Below are 22982 nucleotides of genomic sequence, written 5' to 3'. Positions count from 1 at the left end.
GATAGCGAGGTAGAGGGGGATAGAAAGGGGGAGAGAGATAGAGAGGGGGAGAGGGATAGCAGGGGAAAGCAGTATAGCTCAGTGTGTCTGAAATGACACCGATCAATGGTCAGTCAGATTGCAGAAGCACACGCACGCACGCACGCACGCACACACACACACACACACACACACACTGGTACTGTCTACACAAGTCAATGAACAGATAAGAGATGAGGCCAATGGCTACCAGTAAACTAATGAGGACACAGGTCACACTACACAGTATCCCAACCCCATGGCCTTCTCTAGTTTCCACGTATTCACTGATTTGAGGAATTTGACATGTATTCCGTTTCATCCTAGTGACTAATTTCACTGCATTCCTGACATTCCCAGAATGCTGACATACTGTACATACTGTACGAAACCCAGTTAACAGGGCAACATTGGCACCCAGCCTACCTCTGCCAGCCTCACGTGACAACAGCAACAGAGAGCACACGCTGCACACAGATGCGTGCACGTACGAATGCACGCACGCACACATACAGACGCGCGCACTCGTGCCATGAAGTTGACACAAGGCACATTGGCCAGGCTGTGTGTGGCGACTGCTGTTAGAAGGGCATTGTTGCTGGCCAGGCTTGTACTGGGCCTAGGGCTCCAGGGGACTGAGGGGGGGGGGGGGGGGACTGAGAGAGAAGGCAGGCCCAACACAGGAGGCCTTGCACTGTGTCACGGATCCCCCCGGTACTGATGCTCATTCTGTTCACCAGTTCCGGAGGTCTTCGTCACCGACTTTCTAGGCTTCGCTGAACGGGATTCATTATCATCAACCCCGGACTGTCTTGTCTGATTGTACACACCTGGTTCCCAGTTCCCCTGATTAGTATGTTAAATACGCGCCGTCTGTTCCCTCGTTCCCATGTCCGTTGGTGCTGTGAGCACCTATGCGTTGGTACAGCTGTTATGCTGCACCATATATCTTCCCGTGGCGTTCAACGAGATTTACCCTCGCTCTTTTGTTTGGGTACAGCCCAGGGTTTTTGTATGCGTGTTTGTTTTGGCTGTATTAAAAAAAAACTATTGTGTATTCCTGCGCCTGTCTCCAAATCCTTTATACCAGCGCTGGGTGTCCCCCTGAGCCAGATTCCTTGACCAACCATAGAAGAGTAGAGGACAGACTGAGTGCTATACTGTGTGCTCTTTGAAAACAAGGGAGAATGATAACATCCTATGTGTTATGATTTCACTGGACATCACAGAGTATTACCGGCCAGAAACGTGTCCGTGTTCATGTTTGTGGAAAGGTCATGAGGTCATAAGCGGGGGACGACTGCTGCACTGACTCCATGGATGCAGTTGCACACGTCTTCACAGGGATAAACTACAATCTAATAAAGAACTACAACTAGAACTATGTGTCGACCTACAATGGGTACAAAAAGACGGGCTGTTATAGAAATCAAGGCTAATGTCACGGTGTGAAATGAACATTGGACTGTGTTTGTGTGTTGAACTTGCTTGCAGGGCTTGGTGGATCTAAGACGAGCCTCTCAGTCCAGGAATATTTAGATGGATTTCCTGGTGTCGATGGTTCGTGTCTCAAATAGACAGAACAAAAAGGATCAAATGGATCGCCCAAATGCTAAGAGATGTCTTTTCTTTGGTCAAACCATGTCAATTTCACTCCCAAATGTTTGAGGTGGTGAGTGAAATATGTCTTGAATTCAAATACCCAGTTTTACAAATATCGATAGTGAACCTGCAGTCCTGCTCCACATACTGGTGGGAAAGCAGTCTCACTTAATACCTCAACCCTTTATGAGAGACAGGCTGCCTGGTCACATGAATTTGGCAGCTGCATTTGTGTGGAGACAAAGTGAATGCCTCCAGGGTGAAACTGTGCAACTGCACGGCTCAGGATTAGAGCCCAAATGGCCTCTGGTAATACGAATGGAGCCAACTAGGGGTATCGATGACATGCGAGCAGATTCAGTATAACCTCCATATCCAAGCAGGCAAAGTGCAGCAATTCTGGCTGCGATACTGTGGGTGCAGCATCCATTATGCTGATGTAATTCATTGGCTTCCTGTAAAGTATCATACATAGGCGGCGTTTGAGTTTCAAGTTTGGGGAAGCAAATTTTCACCATAAAAATGCACCTTTATAATGAAGCATTCCACGCATCATCGCATTTAAACACTTACGTAAGAGAGCCTACTATTCGCAATGCAATGAGTAGATTCGATAATCATCATTTAGGCTAATAATATAACTCTCACTGTTCGCAAAAAAGACCGGTCTGTGTATGGCTGAGCGAGTATTGCAGTAGGCTTAGGCTAAAGGCTATATGAGATATGTTTCTTCTTTCTTTGAACAGGATTTTTTTTTAAAATGTTATAAACACATTTCATGCAATTCTACTACACGTTATAAAACTGTAGTAAAAAAAAAAAAACTCATACGATAAATGACAAACAGATCAATATAATAGGCCTATGAGAATGGGAAACAGAAGGAGAAAATATGGCATCCACCTATACTGCCTGAGAAAAGTCTTGTCCAAAAACAAACTTGACACTGACCCAACAATGATAAAGAATGATAATGCGCAGTGTACTCACCCGGGATAAGGCCGATGCTCTCCGCTGGTACCAATAACATAATATACTGTCGTTAGCTCAACTAAGTTGAGAATTTTGATGAACACAGATTAGAGTATTTTCATTGTGTTCTTTACAGCAACAGCCATTTGCTTTCCAAACTATAGTTTCCCCGCACCCCCCTTTCGACCTCCTCCTTTTCCGCAGCAACCAATGAGCCGGGTCAACAGCATCAATGTAACAGTTTAACTTTAGTCCGTCCCCTCGCCCCGACCCGGGCGCGAACCAGGGACCCTCTGCACACATCAACAACAGTCACCCATGAAGCATCGTTACCCATCGCTCCACAAAAGCCGCAGCCCTTGCAGAGCAAGGGGAACCACTACTTCAAGGTCTCAGAGCAAGTGACGTCACCGATTGAAACGCTATTAGCGCGCACCACCGCTAACTAGCTAGCCATTTCACATCGGTTACACTAATTAGGCTATATAATATTTCAATTTACTTTAGGGAAAGCTGCCCCTAGCTTCATGGACGCACCGGCTATGGTGCCATGCACAATTAAGAGCAGTGTTGTATACTGTACTTGTATCCCAGTGTAGTGTTTTGTGAGATGGGTTAGTGTTCTTGACTGGTGTATGGTTTCTCTTTAGTGAGTGTCAGAACAGGAACGTGCAAAAGAAAGAAAGACCTAGACGGACATCAAGACATGAAGAATATCCTACCAGATATTCTACCAGCACGATGAAAAAAAAGCTTCCCCCCCAGTCATCTCTTTCACTCCTTCACCCTTCATTTTTTCATCGACTCCACTTCTCTATTTGTCCTTTCACTAATCCTCTACCAATCTCACTCCATTTTCCTCTCCATCTTGCCCTTGCCCTCCTTTCTCCACCACCTTGTCTGCCAGTTTATCCTCATCCCTCTGCCCTTGCCCTCATTCCTGTCTCTCTCTTGTCATTTTTCTCTCTTCCTTGCCTCCTTCCTTCCTTCTTATCTCCATCCCCTCCCCCACATCTCCTCAGACTCTCTGTCCCTTTCTTCTGTCCCTCTCCCTTAAAGGTATCCACTTACGTCCCATCCGAAACAGTTTGTGCATGTTTTATGACACCATTTTTGGACAATATTGTCCGTTTTGGTCTCCGGCAAGGTTTTTTTTGTTTTTTCCCAGGTCAAGCCAAAGTTTAGTAGCCCGAAGTCTACGCCCCTTTGTCAGTGATTAGTCAACAGTAGGGATTCTTCAATGGTTGAGAGAATGCAAAGAGTGTGCAATGCTGTCATCAAGGCAAAGGGTGGCTACTTTGAAGAATATGAAATATAAAATATATTTTGATTTTTTTAACACTTTTTTGGTTACTACATGATTCCATACGTGTTATTTCATAGTTTTGATGTCTTCACTATTATTCTACAATGTAGAAAATCGTCCAAATAAATAAAAACACTTGAATGAGTAGGTGTGTCCAAAGTTTTGACTGGTACTCTATGCACAAACTGTTTCAGATGGTAAGCATGTGGTCACCTTTACTCTCCCTCTCATACCCATACCCATACCCATCGCTTTCTCGCTCTCTTTCTCTCCCTCTCTTGCTCTCTCTCTCTTGCTCTCTTTCTTTCTTTCTTTCCATCTCACCTCCCCAGTGTGGGTAGTCTGAGTTGATCCTAGGCAGGCGACAGCTGGAATGGCAGACAGACATGGGAGGGGGCACGGGGGAGCGAGGGATGGAGATAAGGGGGTGAGTAGGGGATGGCTGGGTGGGTACATGGGGGGGGGGTTGGCTTTGTCGGCAGGGCTGTGAAGTGGAAACGGAGTCCCACAGTGGCCCTGAGGGGCGGGGGTAGTGACTGTATCAAAGACCTCTATTGGAGTAGAAGGATAATAGAGCCCTTTGCACTCTCACATTGGCTCACGGCCATGCCAATCATTCTACCTGGTTGGCTCACAGCCACGTCTGTCACCTAAACTTTTAGCCAGCCCAAAACCCTCTTCTCAGAAATCCCTCTTGCCACCATGTAGAAATTCCTACAGGGAAAATCTTGCAACCTATATCTTGAAGAATGTTTTTCGGTCTGGAAATTCAACTGAGGTGGGCACTTGCAGGCAGAATACACTCCAGTCATAAGCTCCTGTCCCTAGTGAGGAGGAGGAGGACAGTTGAAACATGCCACGCTGCCTGGGCAGCTTCATCGCAGGTGCTGTTTAATCTGCAGGACGGTGGTGGATAGTGTTCTGCCCTGTTAGACTAGTAGACCCAGCAGGTATCAGAGTGGTGTCTGTGTGTGTGGAGGGCTTGGAGGGATGCCGGGGTGCAGGGGTCTTTGTGTAGCGGGGGGGGTGGGGGGGGGGATTCGTTGGAGGCAACAGCTGTTCCACCCTGCAGGCTACACCTGTTCCTCTGTGGACAGAAACAGAGAGAGAGAGATGAGAAGGAGTGAGTGAGAGGCGTAGAGAGAGAGGGGGGGAGGGAGAGGAGGAAAGAGGGAGCGGGAGAGATTAACTAAGAGAAAAACTTTAATTTGTTTTGTTTTTATTTAACCATTATTTAACTACGAAAGTCAATTAAGAACAAATTCTTAGTTACAATGAAGGCCTACCAAGAGGCAAAAGGCATCCTGCGGGGACAGGGGCTGGGATTAAAATTAAAATGTAGGACAAAACACACACGTCAAGAGAGACCTACGTAAAGAGAGACCTAAGACAACAACACAACGTGGCAGCAACACATGACAACACAGCATGGTAGCAACACAACATGACGACAACACAGTAGCAACACAACATGGCAGAAGCGCAACATGGTACAAACATTGTTAGGCACAGACAACAGCACAAAGGGCAAAAAAGGTAGAGACAACAATACATCAAGCTAAGCAGCCACAAGTGTCAGTAAGAGTCTCCATGATTGAGTCCTTGAATGAAGAGATGGAGATAAAACAGTCCAGTTTGAGTGTTTTTTGCAGCCCGTTCCAGTCGCTAGCTGCAGCGAACTGAAAAGAAGAGCGACCCAGGGATGTGTGTGCTTTGAGGACCTTTAACAGAATGTGACTGGCAGAACGGGTGTTGTTTGTGGAGGATGATGGCTGCAGAAGATATCTCAGATGGGGGGAGTGATGCCTAAGAGGGTTTTATAAATAATCAACAACCAGGGGGTCTTGCGGCGGGTATACAGAGATGACTAGTTTACAGAGGAGTATAGAGTGCAGTGTGTTCTATAAGGAGCATTGGTGGCAAATCTGATTGCCGAATGGTAAAGAACATCTAGCCGCTTGAGAGCACCCTTACCTGCCTTCTCTCTAAATTACGTCTCCGTAATCTAGCATGGGTAGGATGGTCATCTGAATCAGGGTTAGTGTGGCAGGTGGGGTGAAAGAGGAGAGATTACGATAGAGGAAACCAAGTCTCGACTTCACCTTAGCTTGCAGCTTGGATATGTGCTGAGAGAAGGACAGTGTACCATCTAGCCATACTCCCAAGTACTTGTATGATGTGACTACCTGAAGCTATAAACCCTCAGAGGTATTAATCACACCAGTTGGGGTGGGGGTCCTAATGTTGAGTCCTTCCTGAACTACACTATACTACACAAAAGTATGTGGACACCCCTTCAAATTTGTGGATTCGGCTATTTCAGCCAGACCCGATGCTGACAGGTGTATAAAAATCGGGCACACAGCCATACAAGCTCCATAGACAAACATTTGCAGTAGAATGGCCTTACTGCACAGCTCAGTGACTTTCAACGTAGCACCGTCATAGGATGCTAACTTTCCAACAAGTCAGTTCGTCCAATTTCTACCGTGCTAGAGCTGCCACGGTCAACTGTAAGTTCTGTTATTGTGCATTGGAAACATCTAGGAGCAACAACGGCTCAGCCGCGTAGTGGTAGGCCACACAAGCTCACAGAACGGGACCACCGAGTGCTGAAGAGCGTAGTGAGTAAACATTGAATGTCCATGGCCGAGCAGCCGCACACAAGTCTAAGATCACCATGCGCAATGCCAAGTGTCGGCTGGAGTGGTGTAAAGCTCGCCGCCATTGGACTCTGGAGCAGTGGAAACACGTTCTCTGGATTGACGAGTCACGCTGCTCCATCTGGCAGTCCGATGGACCAATATGTGTTTGGCGGATGCCAGGAGAACGCTCTCCGCCCCAATGCATAACGTTTGGTGGAGGAGGAATAATGGTCTGGGTCTGTTTTTCATGGTTCGGGCTAGGCCCCTTAGTTACAGTGAAGGGAAATCTTAACCCTACAGCATACAATGACATTCTAGAAGATTATGTGCTTCCAACTTTGCACAAAGCGAGGTCCATACAGAAATGGTTTGTCGAAATCGGAATAACTTGAAAGGCATGCACAGAGCCCTGACCTCAACCCCATTGAACACCTTTGGGGTGAATTGGAACGCTGACTGCAAGCCAGGCCTAATCGCCCAACATCAGTGCCCGACCTCACTATTGCTCTTGTGGCTAAATGGAAGCAAGTCACCGCAGCAATGTTCCAACATTTAGTGGAAAACCTTCCCAGAAGAGTGGAGGCTGTTGAAGCAGAGGGAACCAACTCCATAATAATTCCCATGATTTTGGAATAATTTTGGAATATTTTGGGTAATCTAGTGTATGTTGTTGATGTAAATTGAGAAGAGCATGGCATACTCCCTTGGAGACAGCAGATGTTCTGACTTGACACACTGCACTCTTTGGGAGAGGTAGTTAGCAAACCAGGCCAAAGACCCCTCAGAGACACCAATACTCCTTAGCCGACCCACAAGAATGGAATGGTCTTGGACAAGTCAATAGCTTTGGCCAAGTCAATAAAAATAGCAGCACAACATTGCTTATAATCAATGACAATGGTGACATTATTTTGGACATTTAAGGTTGCAGTGACACATCCATAACTATCAGGAATCAAGGTAAGACCCAGATGCAGACACGTCGAATTGACAATGGTTTAATATTCCAACAGGGGCAGGCAATAGACAGGTCAAGGCAAGCAGGAGTCAGGGTAGGCAGAGGTCAACAATCCAGAGGTGAGGCAAAGGTACAGGTCGGCAGGCAGGCTCAGGCAGAGTGGTCAGGCAGGCGGGCTCAAAGTCAGGACAGGCAAGGGTCAAAACCAGGAGGGTGAGAAAAAGAGAGACTGGGGAAAGCAGGAGCTGAGAACAAAAATGCTGGTTGACTTGACAAACAAGACGAACTGGCAACGGACAAACAGAGAACACAGGTATAAATACACAGGGGATAATGGGGAACATGGGCGACACCTGGATGGGGGTGGAGACAATTACAAGGACAGATGAAACAGATCAGTGTGTGACAATAACCTGAGTGGAAACCATATTGCATACCAGAGAGAATACTATAAACATCAAGAAAGCCAGTCAGTTGATTATTTCCAATTTTTCCAACACTTTTGATAAACAGGGCAAGATAGAAATTGGCCTATAACAGTTAGGATCAGCTTGATCTCACCCTTTAAATAACGGATGCACCGTGGCTGCCTTCCAAACACTGGAAACCTCCCCAGAGAGGAGCCACGGGTTACAAAGGTGAGAGATAGGCTTGGCGATGATAGGGGCTGCAACCTTAAAGAAGAAAGGATCTAAACCATCCGACCCAGATGTTTTTCTGGGGTCCAGTTTAAGGAGCTCCTTTAGCACCTTAGACTCAGTGACCGTCTGCAGGGAGAAACTTTGTAGTGGGGCAGGGGGAAAAGAGGGAGGAGCATCAGGGCATTAGAAGGGCTGGGAGATGAGGAATTGTTGGACGGGCAAGGAATCTTGGCTTAATGAAGGTGTGATTAAAGAGCTCAGCCATATGCTTCTTGTTAGTATTAAGGACAGGAAGGGATGGGGAGGAAGGTAGAAGTGAAAGAGAGGTTGGAGGAATAGAAAGTGAGGGGAGGGAAAAATGGGGAGGAGTGGAGGGATGGGGACAGAGTTGGAGGGGGAAGAGGAGCATAGGGGGGTCCAGGTCAGTGAGGCCACTATGCTTGTTTACTAACTGTGTTGTCAAATCTACCTAGTTCTCCCAGGCTCATCTCTCTGTCTCAGTCTCAGCTCCTTAGCTTCCTGTCTGACAGAGCACGACCTCTGCCCTGGTTACCATAACAACTGAGGTTGATGACCCTGCACATTAAAGTCACCCCACACCAAAGTAAAGTAGACTAACTGGTTAAGCTATGAGGAAAATCAATGTAAATAGTACGGGTAGGTCTTATGGCTTGGGGGTAGAAGCTGTTAAGAAACCTTTTGGACCTAGACTTGGCGCTCCGGTATCGCTTTTTGTGCTGTAGCAGAGACAACAGTCTATGACTAGGGTGGCTGGAGTCTTGGGCAATTTTTAGGGCCTTTCTCTGACACAGCCTGGTATAGAAGTCCTGGAAGGCAGGAAGCTTGGCCCCAGTGATGTACTGGGCCGTACGCACTACCCTCTGTAGCGTCTTGCACTCGGAGGCCGAGCAGTTGCCATACCAGGCGGTGATGCAACCAGTCAGGATGCTCTAGATGGTGCAGCTGTAGAACTTTCTGAGGATCTGATGACCCATGCCAAATCTTTTCAGTCTCCTGCGGGAGAATAGGCGTTGTCGTGCCCTCTTCACGACTGTGTTGGTGTGTTTGGACCCTAATAGTTTGTTGGTGATGTGGACACCAAGGAACTTCCCATTTTATAGTAATAGTTACTCATATATAAATGTATGTGATCGATGCATAATAACAGTACAGTAATAAGCGTTTTAGTCTTGTCTCCCTCCCCTCCACCTCCAATGTGTATCAGCCACCTGTACTTAACATAACCTGTTGTCATGACTAACCTTAACAAAGCGGGCACCCCGTTTTGGTAAACATTTGAGGGATGGGGCTGGAGAAATGTAACCACTCTCAAAATCATAGACAGAGCTATGGATAAAAATAATCCAAATGATGGATGTGGCAAATCGCAAGATGGATGTAGAAATTGCAGATTGCCTCTTTAAAGACTAATCCCTGAGGTTAAGTCTCCACGGTTAGTCTTTATCTGTCCTCTGTGTGAAGAGTGACTCACAACATTCCTCTGCTCTCTTATGAGGGTCAGGGTCCAGTGGCTGGGGATGGGGGATGGAGGGATCGAAGGAAAGAACGAGGGGGTGGTTATGTCTGGGCTGTGGCGGAGGAAGGTAATGGAAACTCGAAAAATGTAGATGGCACTTCGTGTTTTTTCGAGTGCTAGTAACTGACATCAACATTAATGCCATGCAGCACGAGAATACTTTACCTCTTTGTGAACACATGGACTCTGACAGACACAGACACCCTCAGTTTCACATGCAAACAGACGCACAACATTCATGCCTCTCTCACACTCTCTGCCTCTCTCTGCCTCCCTCTTTCTCTGTCTCTTTTACTGTCTCCATCTTTCACATGCACTCACCGACGCACGCACACACACACACACACACACACACACACACACACACACACACACACACACACACACAGACACAGAGCCCAGCCAGCCCTGGGGAGACAGCTGTCCCTCACAGAGAGCGAGACAGTGGTATTGAAATAGAAAAAGAGAGCTGGGGGATGACAATGGCTTATTATCATTGTCATCAGCCGTCCCCTATTCCCTGTCCCTCAGATTAGACTTGGGTGGAAGCTATACACACACACTCATGTGAAACATACAAACGCATGCACACACGAACACAAATGTGCATGTTGACGAATAGACACGCGATATTTGCATTTTAGAAGACACTCTTATCTCTCTTAACTTAAAAGTAGTGAGTTCGTACATTTTCCCGTACTGGTTCCCTGTGGGAATCGAACCCACAACCCTGGCGTTACAAGTGCAATGCTCTACCAAATGAGCCGCCAACTATTGCATAAGTCCTTTTGTGATATACTGTACAGTACCTTCAGAAAGTATTCACACCCTTTGACTTTTCCACATTTTGTTGTGTTACAGTCTGAATTGTAATATTTTTGGGGGTTTTGTCCCTGGCCTATACACACATACCCCATAAGGGTCAAAGTGGAATTATGATTTTAGAAGTTTATACTAATTAATGAAAAATGAAAAGCTGATATGTCTTAAGTCAATAAGTATTCAACGCCTTTGTTATGGCAAGTTTAAATAAGTTCAGGATTAAAAATGTGATTAACAAGTCACATAATAAGTTGCATGTACTCACTCTGTGTGCAATTATATTGTTTAAGTTATTAAATACACTTTGGATGGTGTATCAATGCACCCAGTCACTACAAAGGTACAGGCATCCTTACTAACTCAGTTGCCAGAGAGGAAGGAAACCGCTCAGGGATTTCACCATGAGGCCAATTGTGACTTTAAAACAGTTACAGAGTTTAATAGATGTGATAGGAGAAAACTGAGGATGGATCAACAACATTTTAGTAACTCCACAATACTAACCTAATCAACAGTGAAAAGAAGGAAGCCTGTGCATAATAAAAAAATATTCCAAAACATGCATCCTGTTTGCAACAAGGCACTAAAGTAATGCTGCAAAAAAAATTGCAAATCAATTAACTTTTTGTCCTGAATACAATGTTGAGTAACACTCTCCGTATTTTCAAGCATAGGGGTGGCTGCCTCATGTTATGGGTATGCTTGTAATCGTTAAGGACTCAGGAGTTTTCAGGATAAAAAATAAACAGAATGGAGCTAAGCACAGGCAAAAATCCTAGAGGAAAACTTGGTTCAGTCTGATTTCCACTAGGAGATGAATTCAACTTTCAGCAGGACAATAACTTAAAACACAAGGCCAAATCTACACTGGAGTTGCTACCAAGAAGACAGTGAATGTTCCCAGGTTACAGTTTTGACTTAAATGTACTTGAAAATCTATGGCAAGACCTAAAAATGGTTGTCCAGCAATGAGCAGAAACCAATTTGACAGAGCTTGAAGATTTTTGAAAAGAATAATGGGCAAATGTTACGTACTCCACGTGTGGAAACCTCTTCGAGTCTTTTACCCAGAAAGACTCACCGCTGTAATCGCTGCCAAGATGCTTCTACAAAGTATTGACTCAGGGATGTGAATACTTATGTAAATGAGATATTTCTACATTTCATTTTCAATAAATTCGCAAAAATGTCTAAAAAACACGTTTTTACTTTGCCATTATGGGATATTGTGTGTAGTTTGGTGAGAAATAAAATATATTTAATCAATTTTGAATACAGGCTGTAACACAACAAAATGTGGAGGAAGTCAAGGGGTATGAATACTTTCTGAAGGCACTGTATACAGTATGTTATCATGCCATTGAACCCAGAACATTGTTGATTGTCCTATAAGGAAATGTCAGAAGGCTATTTGATGAATAGTGGTCGGCATCGGGAGATTAAGAAAAGCCCATGATATGGTGAAATCTTGATCAATTGTGAAGACTCAATATATACTATATGTACTGTACTTGACATTACCTTTTGATTGTGTGTGTTTGGACATTAGCTGCCTGTCAGCATATAATGAGTCTCAGAGGCACACCTGTTTCACGTGAGCCAGGTCTGTGTGTGTCTGTGTCAGTGTGCGTGTGCTTAAACAAAGACTCAGCTGTGTGCTGTGCCTCTCCCCGCCTCCCTTTGCATGCGCCTGTAGATAAGCAAGTACAATCCCCTCCTCTCTCCCAGCACTGTGGACTGTGTACACTCCAAATATTTCCATAGCCAGCCCTCATGCGGAAATGAAGGAGGAAGTGCATGGAGAGGAGAGGACAGGAGAGAGCAGAAAGGCCAGTGCTGGGAGTTCAACAGGAAAAGCCAACTCACCTCTGTCACCCAGAGACTTTGAAACAGTTGCAACATCGTATGGAAATTCTCAGAACGGACGTGCTGGGGACAGTGCATAATGTCGGCGAGGCAGAGACCTGAACACTGCTCTGACCAAACCTTTTGTCAATAGTTGAGTGTAGACCTGAGGAAAATACAGGTTCATGACAGATATGGCCTATAGCCTATTAGAGGAATATGGCCAGGTGACTAGGGTCAGATACTGGCTGATAATCCCCAGGTTGCACTGCCCTTGAATCACACACTTAACCTGAATAGCTTTTGTCAATAACTACACCTACTATCGATGTATGTGATGGTAGGGTGTGCTGTGCTTTGGATAAGGGCCTCTGTTGGAGGACGGAGAGTAGTAGAGTTAGTGGTATGCATGACAAACTCAAACTATCTCTCCCTTCTCTCCACCTATTCTCTCCCCCCTTCTGTCCGTCGCTCTTTCCCCACACCCTTCTCTCGCCATCTCCTTCCCTCTTTCTCCTCAGTCCTGATCCTGGAGCCCATTGAGAGGGAGGATCTGGGTGGCAGGACCCTGAAGATCACAGATTTTGGCCTGGCACGGGAGTGGCACCAGACCACCAAGATGAGCGCGGCGGGCACCTACGCCTGGATGGCCCCCGAGGTCATCAAACTCTCCCTGTTCTCCAAGAGCAGTGACGTCTGGAGGTACAACACTCTGTCATGTAAACTGTACAGGTTTTTTTACTGTGGGACATGTAGTACACACAGCATGGTGCACATGCAACACCCACAGTCAATAGCTAGTGTCCTTGTTCTTTCAATACTTCCACTATTCATACCCTCAGGGGCAATTTACATCTGCCATATATAGTAGGTAACATAAAGGGTGTGTCAAGTTAATATATGAATAGCCTGTGCAATCGTGACAAGTGCCTGTGATTTTAAGCTGTACCTCTCTCTCTCTCCTCAGTTTCGGGGTGTTGCTATGGGAGCTGCTAACAGGAGAGGTTCCGTACCGTGAGATAGATGCGCTGGCCGTGGCGTACGGAGTGGCCATGAACAAACTGACCCTGCCCGTCCCGTCCACCTGTCCCGAGCCCTTCGCACTCCTGCTGGCAGGTAAGAACCAAGATGGCTGCCTGTCAGCCCAGTTTCACCTATGGAGTAGAGCAAAGATGGTTGCCTGTCAGGCCAGTTTCACGTGCAAAGATGATTGCCTGTAAACCCACGTGCAAAGATGATTGCCTGTATTGATTAGAACCAAGATGGCTTCCTGTCAGCCCAGTTTCACGTCTATTATTGTTGGAGGTCAGAGTGAGAGTAGGTTCACCTCCCAGTCAGCAAACTGGTGATTTTATAGTCTCTCGCTCCACTTCTTTCTCCACTATTTCCATGCATTCCTAATGCTCTTTCTCTCTTCATCCCTCTCTCCCTCTCCTCCGTCTTATCCCTGTTCATCCTTTAATCTCTCCTTTGTCACCCTTCTCTACTGTGTCTGCTCTCTGTTTATTCCTGTCTCTCCTCTCTTTCCTCTCCTCTTTCTTTTTCCTCTGCCCATTCCAACGACTTGAAATATTTTCTGTCTGTCTATAAGCAATTGTTTGGGATCTGAGGGCAAGTGGTGCTACAGAGCACTGCCATCTGTTCAGTGGTGGAGGTGGAGGGGAGATGTGTACATCTAAAAGACTGTACTTTGTTGTTTGGGAATTTACATGAAAGTTATTTTCACTCAACCTCCTCTCCCCATCCTCAGAGTCCTGGAGCCCTAACCCCCACAGTCGCCCGTCCTTCACTAATATCCTGATGCGACTGCTGGCCATCGAACAGTCGGCCATGTTTCAGATGCCCCTGGAGTCCTTCCACTCTCTGCAGGAGGACTGGAGGCTGGAGATCCAGCAGATGTTTGACGAGCTCAGGGCCAAGGAGAAGGTGAGAGGAGCCCACACGGTCATGTGGGAATGTTGTCAACATCCCCCACAAAGTGTACGTTGCAAAGTGCTGTTGCCTTGGCAATGTGAAGATCCTCGACAGGGTGTTATGTTGCTGTAACATTAAATCTATATTTTTGTTCCAAATGCTCCATTTCCTTGACATGCCCCTCTTCTCTCCTGTAGGAGTTGCGTTCCTGGGAGGAGGCGTTGGCTCGTGCGGCTGAGGAGCAGAGGGAGCAGGAGGAGCAGCTGAAGAGGAGAGAGCAGGAGCTGGCTGAGAGAGAGATCGATATCGTAGAGCGTGAACTCAACATCATCATCCACCAGATGTACCAGGAGAAGCCCAGGGTCAAGAAGCGCAAGGGCCACTTCAAAAAGAGCAGACTGCTCAAACTGGGCCGAGACAGCAACAGCATCAGTCTGCCCTCTGGTGGGTGGTGGCAGATATTGCACCCAAACATTTATCCTATTATTTGAATAGGGCATCATTATTTTTTCTTTCTATTCTTATTAGGATTGCAAAATTCTGGTAACTTTTCCAAAATCCACAGGTTTTCAAGAAATACCAGTTGGAGGATTACCAGCTTTTTTGCTTATCCCCTCCTCATTCCAGGATTTCTGTAAAACCAAGCAATTTGGAATTTTGACTCTAATTCCTCCCTGTTTTGTATGTACACAGGTTTTGAGCATAAGATCACAGTGCAGGCGTCTCCGAGCGTGGATAAGAGGAAACCCCAGGGCAATGAGAGCACCACACCTCCAGCCAGCCCAGGGGTCATACCCCGCCTCAGGGCCATACGACGTGAGTTGATCTGTGGGGGAGACAGAGACAGGGGTTGAGGGGAACCAAAAGTTAATACCAGTTATTCAATTGTGAGGGACGCTATTGTGTCAATATAATCCCAAATTGTGGATTCCCTCCCTGGGTCTTGTGTGCAAGTGAATACATTTTATTACGCTCACTGCACATCAGGAATTTGATTTGTTTTGTTATAACGACAACACCTGTGTTAATGTGGCCCTCAGTGACGCCCAGCGATGGCAGTAAGACATGGGGCCGCAGTGCCGTGTGTAAGAAGGAGGACCTGGCAGCTAGCAAAAAGAAGGGACGCACCTGGGGCCCCAGCTCCACCCTCCAGAAAGAGAGACTGGACGGAGAGGACAGGTAACAGTCATGGTCCAAAAACAGCCCCTCGTTAGCCCATTCTCCTACTTGCCTGCTGCCCTTTCTGATTTTGGCATTTGCATATACAAATCATCTCTGAACATTATTCTGGCGAGTGTTTGGTGTATGGTATCAGTAAACATTATTGACCCAATCTTCTTCGTCTTGCAGGTTGAAGTCGCTAGGCGACGGATGCAAGGTGTGGTCCTCTAGTGCCCCGAATCTGGGCAAGTCTCCAAAACACGCCCCCATGACCGCCGGCTTCTCCAGCCTCAATGAAATGGGTGAGTCTCTGTGTTTATCACTATTTCTGCAACAGAAAAGAGATTGTAAAACATACTATGGACACAAAATCAGTTAGACTCTTGATTGATTGAAATGCCTTGTTCTCCCTCTCACACTTTCTTATCTCTCTCTTTCTCTCTCGCTCTCTCTCTGACAGAGGAGCACTGTGAGTTGGAGGAGTCGCCCGGGTCTCTGATGCCCCCAGAGACCAGCAGTAACGGGTCTGTGGAGGAGGGAGGCCCCTCGTTGGGCGGGGTGGGGCCCGGGCTGGGGACTACTGGGCTAGGGAGTGGGCTGGGTTACCAGGACTCTCTGCGGCGCTGCGGCCAGAGGAAGAAGAGCGACCTGCTGCTACTGGGCTGTGCCTCCCTACTGGCCTCTGTAGGTTTGGGGCTGGACCTGCTACAGCTGGGGAGACTACAGGTAATGGAGGGAGGAAGGGAGGAGCAGGAAAAGGGTCTGTAACACCCAGATGGACAAAATGACCCAAACCATGGCAACAAACAAGTCAATCCTGCCACCTGCTGTAGAGATTCTCTTAATACATTGAATAATGCTTTATACTCTACACCTGGGAGTTGACAAGGTCAAGTATGTGTGTCAGTTGACATTATACAACCGTAGATTGTACAGTAGATGCCAGTAAGAACTGACCAGTTTCCATGTGTGTGTCTAGGTACAACAGGACGAGCAGGACCTTAGAGAGGAGCAGCGCAAGAAAAAGGACAGCATTTTCCAGCGAACGGGTCGCTTCCGCCGCAGCACCTCTCCTCCGAGCCGCGCCCTGTCCCTCTCTCTGTCCCGCCACCGCGACTCTACTCTCCCCTGCACAGACCCCTCTCCCTCCGTCACCCTCCTCTCCCTCTCCTCCCTCTCAGACTGCAACTCCACCAAATCCCTCCTTCCCTCGGACCTTGAGGACTTGGCGTTGACCCCCGGAGTGGGCTTCTCCCTCCCCGCGGTGCCCCCCGTCCCCTCCGTTAACCCTCTCCTGGATCTGAGGGCAGAGAGCTTCAAGAGGGAGCCCAATCAGTCCCTCACACCCACCCATGTGTCTGCAACCATGATCAGGGGGCACAGACGCACCCCCTCTGATGGGGCGATTCGCCCCCGCGCACAAACCCTAGGGCACCGCAGGACCCCCTCGGACGGCAGCATGCCCATGCCGCCCCCACCAGGGCCCCGCATCCTCCCCCTACATGCAGGTGAGTTTGTTGGGAAAGCATGATGTCACTATGAGCTTTTGATTGAATAACAGGAAGCAAAACACTGTCGACAAAACATTAAGGACACCTGCTCTTTCCATGACATAGACTGACCGGGTGAATCAAATCAAATCAAATTGTATTTGGCACCGAATAAAACCTTACAGTGAAAAGCCCTTAACCAAGTATTGAGTAAGGAAAAAGAAGTGTTAAGAAAGTATTTACTAAAATAAACTGAAGTAAAAAAGAAAGAAAGAAAGAAAGAAAAAGACAAAAGAAAATAGAAAAATAACTAATAATTAAGGAGAAACAATAAAATAACAGTAGCGAGGAATAATACAGGGGGTACCGGTACAGAGTCAATGTGCGGGGGCACAGGTTAGTCGAGATAATTGAGGTAATATGTACAGTACATATACAGATGAAGTCGGAAGTTTACATACACCTTAGCCAAATACATTGAAACTCAGTTTTTCACAATTCCTGACATTTAATCCAAGTAAAAAGCCCCTGTCTTAGCTCAGTTAGGATCACCACTTTATTTTATGAAATAAAGAATAATAGTAGAGAGAATGATTCATTTCAGCTTTTATTTCTTTCATCACATTCCCAGTGGGTCAGAAGTGTACATACACTCAATTAGTATTTGGTAGCATTGCCTTTAAATTGTTTAACATGGGTCAAACATTTTGGGTAGCCTTCCACAAGCTTCCCACAATAAGTTGGGTGAATGTTGGCCCATTCCTCCTGACAGAGCTGGTGTAACTGAGTCAAGTTCGTAGGCCTCCTTGCTCACACATGCTTTTTCAGTTCTGCCCACAAATGTTCTATAGGGTTGAGGTCAGGGCTTTGTGATGGCCACTCCAATACATTGACTTTGTTGTCCTTTCCCATTTTGCCACAACTTTGGAAGTAGGCTTGGAGTCATTGTCCATTTGGAAGACCCATTTGCGACCAAGCTTCAACTTCCTGACTGATGTCTTGAGATGTTGCTTCAATATATCCACATCATTTTCCTCCCTCATGATGCCATCTATTTTGTGAAGTGCACCAGTCTCTCCTGCAGCTAAGCACCCCCACAACATGATGCTGCCACCCACGTGCTCCACGGTTGGGATGGTGTTCTTCGGCTTGCAAGCCTCCCCCCTTTTTCCTCCAAATATAACAATGGTCATTATGGCCAAACAGTTCTATTTTTTTTTCATCAGACCAGAGGACATTTCTCCAAAAAGTACGATCTTTGTCCCCATGTGCAGTTGCAAACCGTAGTCTGGCTTTTTTAATGGCAGTTTTGGAGCAGTGGCTTCTTCTTGCCGAGCGGCCTTTCAGGTTATGTCGACTCGTTTTACTGTGGATATAGATACTGTTGTACCTGTTTCCTCCAGCATCTTTACAAGGTCCTTTACTGTTGTTCTGGGATTGATTCGCACTTTTTTGCACCAAAGTACGTTCATCTCTAGGAGACAGAATGTGTCTCCTTCTTGAGCGGTATGATGGCTGCGTGGTCCCATGGTGTTTATACTTGCGTACTATTGTTTGTACAGATGAACGTGGTACCTTCAGGCGTTTGGAAATTGCTCCCAAGGATGAACCAGACTTGTGGTCTACTGTCACGTTCCTGACCTGTTTTCTTTTTTCTTGTATTTATTTAGTTGGTCAGGGCGTGAGTTGGGTGGGTTTGTCTATGTGTGATTTTCTATGTTGGGATTTTGTGTTCGGCCTGGTATGATTCTCAATCAGAGGCAGCTGTCAATCGTTGTCCCTGATTGAGAATCATACTAAGGCAACGGGGGTTTCACGTGTGTTTTGTGGGTGTTTGTTTCCGTGTTTGTATTCGTGCCACACGGGACTGTTGTCGGTTGTACTCATTTTTGTTATTTTGTTTCGTGTTAGTGTTCAGTTTTGTTTTAATAAATGATCGTGAGCACTACCCACTCTGCGTGTTGGTCCGATCCATGCTCCTCCTCGTCTGAGGAGGAGAACGACTATGACGACCGTTACAGAAACACCCACCAAAAAAGGATCAAGCAGAGTGGGAACAGACAGCAGCAGAGACCGAGGACACAGGACTCGTGGACTTGGGAAGAGATCCTGGACGGCAAAGGACCCTGGGCTCAGCCAGGGGAATATCGCCGTCCCAAGGCGGAGTTGGAGGCAGCGAAGGCAGAGAGGCGCTGGTATGAGGAGGCAGCGCGGTGACGCGGTTGGGAGCCCGAGAGTCAGACCCAAAAATTTCTTGGGGGGGGGGGGGGCACACGCGGAGTGTGGCAAAGCCGGGTAGGATACCTAAGCCAACTCCCCGTGCTTACCATGGAGTGAGAGGGCATCGTACTGGTCAGACACCGTGTTATGCGGTAAAGCGAGCGGTGTCCCCAGTACGCGTGCTTAGTCCAGTGCGGGCTATTCCACCTTGCCGCACTGGCCGGGCTAGGTTGGGCATCGAGCCGGGTGTCATGAAGCCGGCCCAACGCATCTGGCCTCCAGTGCGTCTCCTCGGGCCGGCGTACATGGCACCAGCCTTACAAATGGTGTCCCGGTTCGCCACCATAGCCCAGTGCGGGTTTTTCTACCTCGCCGCACTGGCAGGGCTACGGGGATCATTCAACCTGGTAAGGTTGGGCAGGCTCGGTGCTCAAGAGCACGTGTCCTCCTTCATGGTCCGGTTTTTCCGGTGCCACCTCCACGTACCAGTCCTCCGGTGGCAGCCCCCCGCACCAGGCTGTCTCTCCGTTTTCTCTCTCCAGTTGCTCCCACCTGTCCAGCGCTGTCAGAGCCTTCCTCCTCTCCAGTGCAGCCGCTGTCTGAACTGTCTGCTTGCCCAGCGCTGTCTGAACTGTCTGCCTGCCCAGCGCTGTCTGATCTGTCTGCCTGCCCAGCGCTGTCTGAGCTGCCTGCCTGCACAGCACCGTCAGAGCTGTCCGTCTGTCCCGAGCCGTCAGAGCTGTCCGTCTGTCCCGAGCCGTCAGAGCTGTCCGTCTGTCCCGAGCCGTCAGAGCTGTCCGTCTGTCCCGAGCCGTCAGAGCTGTGGTCTGTCCCGAGCCGCCCGCCAGACAGGAGCAGCCAGAGCCGTCCGCCAGACAGGAGCAGCCAGAGCCTTCCGCCAAACAGGAGCAGCCAGAGCCTTCCGCCGGACAGGAGCAGCCAGAGCCTTCCGCCAGCCAGGACCAGCCAGAGCCGTCCAGCCAGGACCAGCCAGAGCCGTCCAGCCAGGACCAGCCAGAGCCAGCCAGCCAGGATCCGCCAGAGCCAGCCAGCCAGGATCCGCCAGAGCCAGCCAGCCAGGATCCGCCAGACCCAGCCAGCCAGGATCCGCCAGAGGCAGCCAGCCAGGATCCGGCCCTTAGTCCGGTGCTGCCCCTTAATCTAGTGGGGTTAATTTGGAGGAGGCTACGGAAGAGGGGATTGACTATGGTGGGGTGGGGACCATGACCAGCGCCAGAGCCGCCACCATGGACAGACGCCCACCCAGACCCTCCCCTAGAGTTTATGCTGGTGCGCCCGTTAGTTCGCACCTTAAGGGGGGTGGTTATGTCACGTTCCTGACCTGTTTTCTTTAGTCTTGTATTTATTTAGTTGGTCAGGGCGTGAGTTGGGTGGGTTTGTCTATGTGTGATTTTCTATGTTGGGTTGTTTGTGTTCGGCCTGGTATGATTCTCAGTCAGAGGCAGCTGTAGATCGTTTGTCCTTGATTGAGAATCATACTAAGGCAGCCGGGGTTTCACGTGTGTTTTGTGGGTGTTTGTTTCCGTGTTTGTATTCGTGCCACACGGGACTGTTGTCGGTTGTACTCATTTTTGTTATTTTGTTTCGTGTTAGTGTTCAGTTTTGTTTTAATAAATGATCGTGAGCACTACCCACTCTGCGTGTTGGTCCGATCCATGCTCCTCCTCGTCTGAGGAGGAGAACGACTATGACGACCGTTACATCTACAATTTTTTTTCTGAGGTCTTGGCTGATTTCTTTTGACTTTCCCATGATGTCAAGCAAAGAGGCACTGAGTTTGAAGGTAGGCCTTGAAATACATCCACAGGTACACCTCCAATTGACTCAAATGATGTCAATTAGCCTATCAGAAGCTTCTAAAGCCATGACCTAATTTTCTGGAATTTTCCAAGCTGTTTAAAGGCACAGTCAACTTAGTGTATGTAAACTTCTGACCCACTGGAATTGTGACACAGTGAACTATAAGTGTTGGAAAAATTACTTGTGTCGTGCACAAAGTAGATGTCCTAACCGACTTGCCAAAACTCTAGTTTGTTGACAAGAAATGTATGGATTGGTTGAAAAACGAGATTTAATGACTCCAACCTAAGTGTATGTAAACTTCTGACTTCAACTGTAGGTAGAGGTAAAGTGACTATGCATAGATAATAAACAGGGAGTAGCAGCAGCGTAAATTGATGTATCTATTTAAATCCCCTTCAAATTGTTGTAGATGAAGGGAAGGAGACAGGTTAAAGAAGGATTTTAAAGCCTTGAGACAATTGAGACATGAATTGTGTATGTGTGCCATTCAGAGGTTGAGGTTGCACTCACTCAAAACATATTCCACAAAACACATGTGGGGAAAAGGCTACCTAAATATGATCCACAATTAGAGGCAATGATTACCAGCTGCCTCTAATTGGGAACCATACAACTCACCAACATAGAAATGCAATGACTAGAACACCCCCCTAGTCACGCTCTGACCTAAACAACATAGAGAACCAAGGGCTCTCTATGGTCAGGGCGTGACACACGCTCAACAGTTTCCTGTGTGTATCAAGAATGGTCCATACTCCCAAAGGACATCCAGCCAACTTGAAACAACTGGGGTGGGTTGTACACTCAGCGTATGTTTAAGTTACACCTGTCGTGTCTTTGACTATGCCAGATTAATTGCTATGACATGCTATTCTATAAAATAATTTCTCCGTAATTAATATTACCTGATTGAACTAATCATGTAAATATGAATTAACTAGAGAGGGACACCACGAAATAATATTTATAAAGCTGTTATCTTTCGAATAAACTCTTAAAGATTTAGTAATATTTTACTAAATAGCAGTCACATTAATCGTCATTTTATTCAGTCTCATCTGAAAGTTGTAAGTCCTTGATTATCTGCAAGAATCCTGGCTAACAAGTTGAATCAGCAATACAAAATTGGTTTTAATTATTTATTTACTAAATACCTAACTAATCACACAGAAACACACATACACAATTAAATCATAACTTGATCACAAATTACATCATACAGAAAAACTTCCCTAGCGGGTAGAATCGATATGACAGCTTGTTACACAAAGGAAAGGGGGGAGTCCTAGTGAAAGAGCGGGAGACTTGACATAGGCGAGCTGTGCTATCGTAAATACAGTATCTTATCCATTCTAAATTACCGCCCATTTGAAGAGGAAAATGCAATCAATATTTACTCTGAGCTGCGCTTCAGTAGGTTGGTGGTAGATGGCCCGTGTCATCACCCGAGTCCTCTGTCCTTTGAAGAATGTCTCATTCACAATCAAAGTCCATGCTGATGTTGGCTTCATCTATAGTGATTATCTGAACCATTCCGACACTGGATCGTCATCCTAGAGTACCCGGAACAGAAAGTTATATTCTGGTTCAATGGCTTTTATAGTGGAGGGAGAGGGGTGTGTCTGAAAGGTTTATAACCCATTCCTCTTCACAGGGGCGGACCACTGTGAGCAGAGAAACTTATGAAAGCACAGATCTCTCATTTGGAAGCTATAATTACATTTAATCTCTTATAATAATGTCATATTCAAACATTTGAATTAAACAACAATTCCGTGTGAATCCGATATCTCTGACATTTAGACTTTCCACAGTAGAGTTTATGTCATTCAATCCTTGATGAGAATGTGTCAGAGGGCAACCGAACTGACATAATATACCTTAAGTACCACCGCATATGTTCAGTTTGTCGAATTACCAGAATATAGTTCATTTCCCCCAACTTCTGATGTCACCAGAACCTCTATGTTAACCCATGGGTTTCCTTATGTCACATCAGTTATAGTAGGGAGAGAGAAAAAGGGGGA

The 22982-nt window shown here is 46.9% G+C and overlaps 1 protein-coding gene across 1 annotated transcript in view; it reads left to right on the top strand.

Moving 5' to 3' along the window:
* LOC129821825 (mitogen-activated protein kinase kinase kinase 10-like) overlaps positions 1-22982 on the top strand; it is a 37516-nt gene that overhangs the window by 10408 nt on the left and 4126 nt on the right. The window contains exons 2-10 of the mRNA XM_055879506.1: positions 12868-13048; positions 13314-13462; positions 14097-14272; positions 14458-14704; positions 14954-15076; positions 15301-15439; positions 15611-15723; positions 15882-16147; positions 16401-16929. Coding sequence (XP_055735481.1) covers positions 12868-13048; positions 13314-13462; positions 14097-14272; positions 14458-14704; positions 14954-15076; positions 15301-15439; positions 15611-15723; positions 15882-16147; positions 16401-16929 — 1923 coding nt within the window. The remainder of the gene's footprint in view (positions 1-12867; positions 13049-13313; positions 13463-14096; positions 14273-14457; positions 14705-14953; positions 15077-15300; positions 15440-15610; positions 15724-15881; positions 16148-16400; positions 16930-22982) is intronic.

The sequence above is a fragment of the Salvelinus fontinalis genome, chromosome 24 (assembly GCF_029448725.1).
Source record: "Salvelinus fontinalis isolate EN_2023a chromosome 24, ASM2944872v1, whole genome shotgun sequence".
In the NCBI taxonomy this organism is placed as follows: Eukaryota; Metazoa; Chordata; class Actinopteri; order Salmoniformes; family Salmonidae; genus Salvelinus; species Salvelinus fontinalis.
Note: the sequence above shows the minus strand (reverse complement) of the source record. Positions and strands in the feature narration are given on the sequence as shown.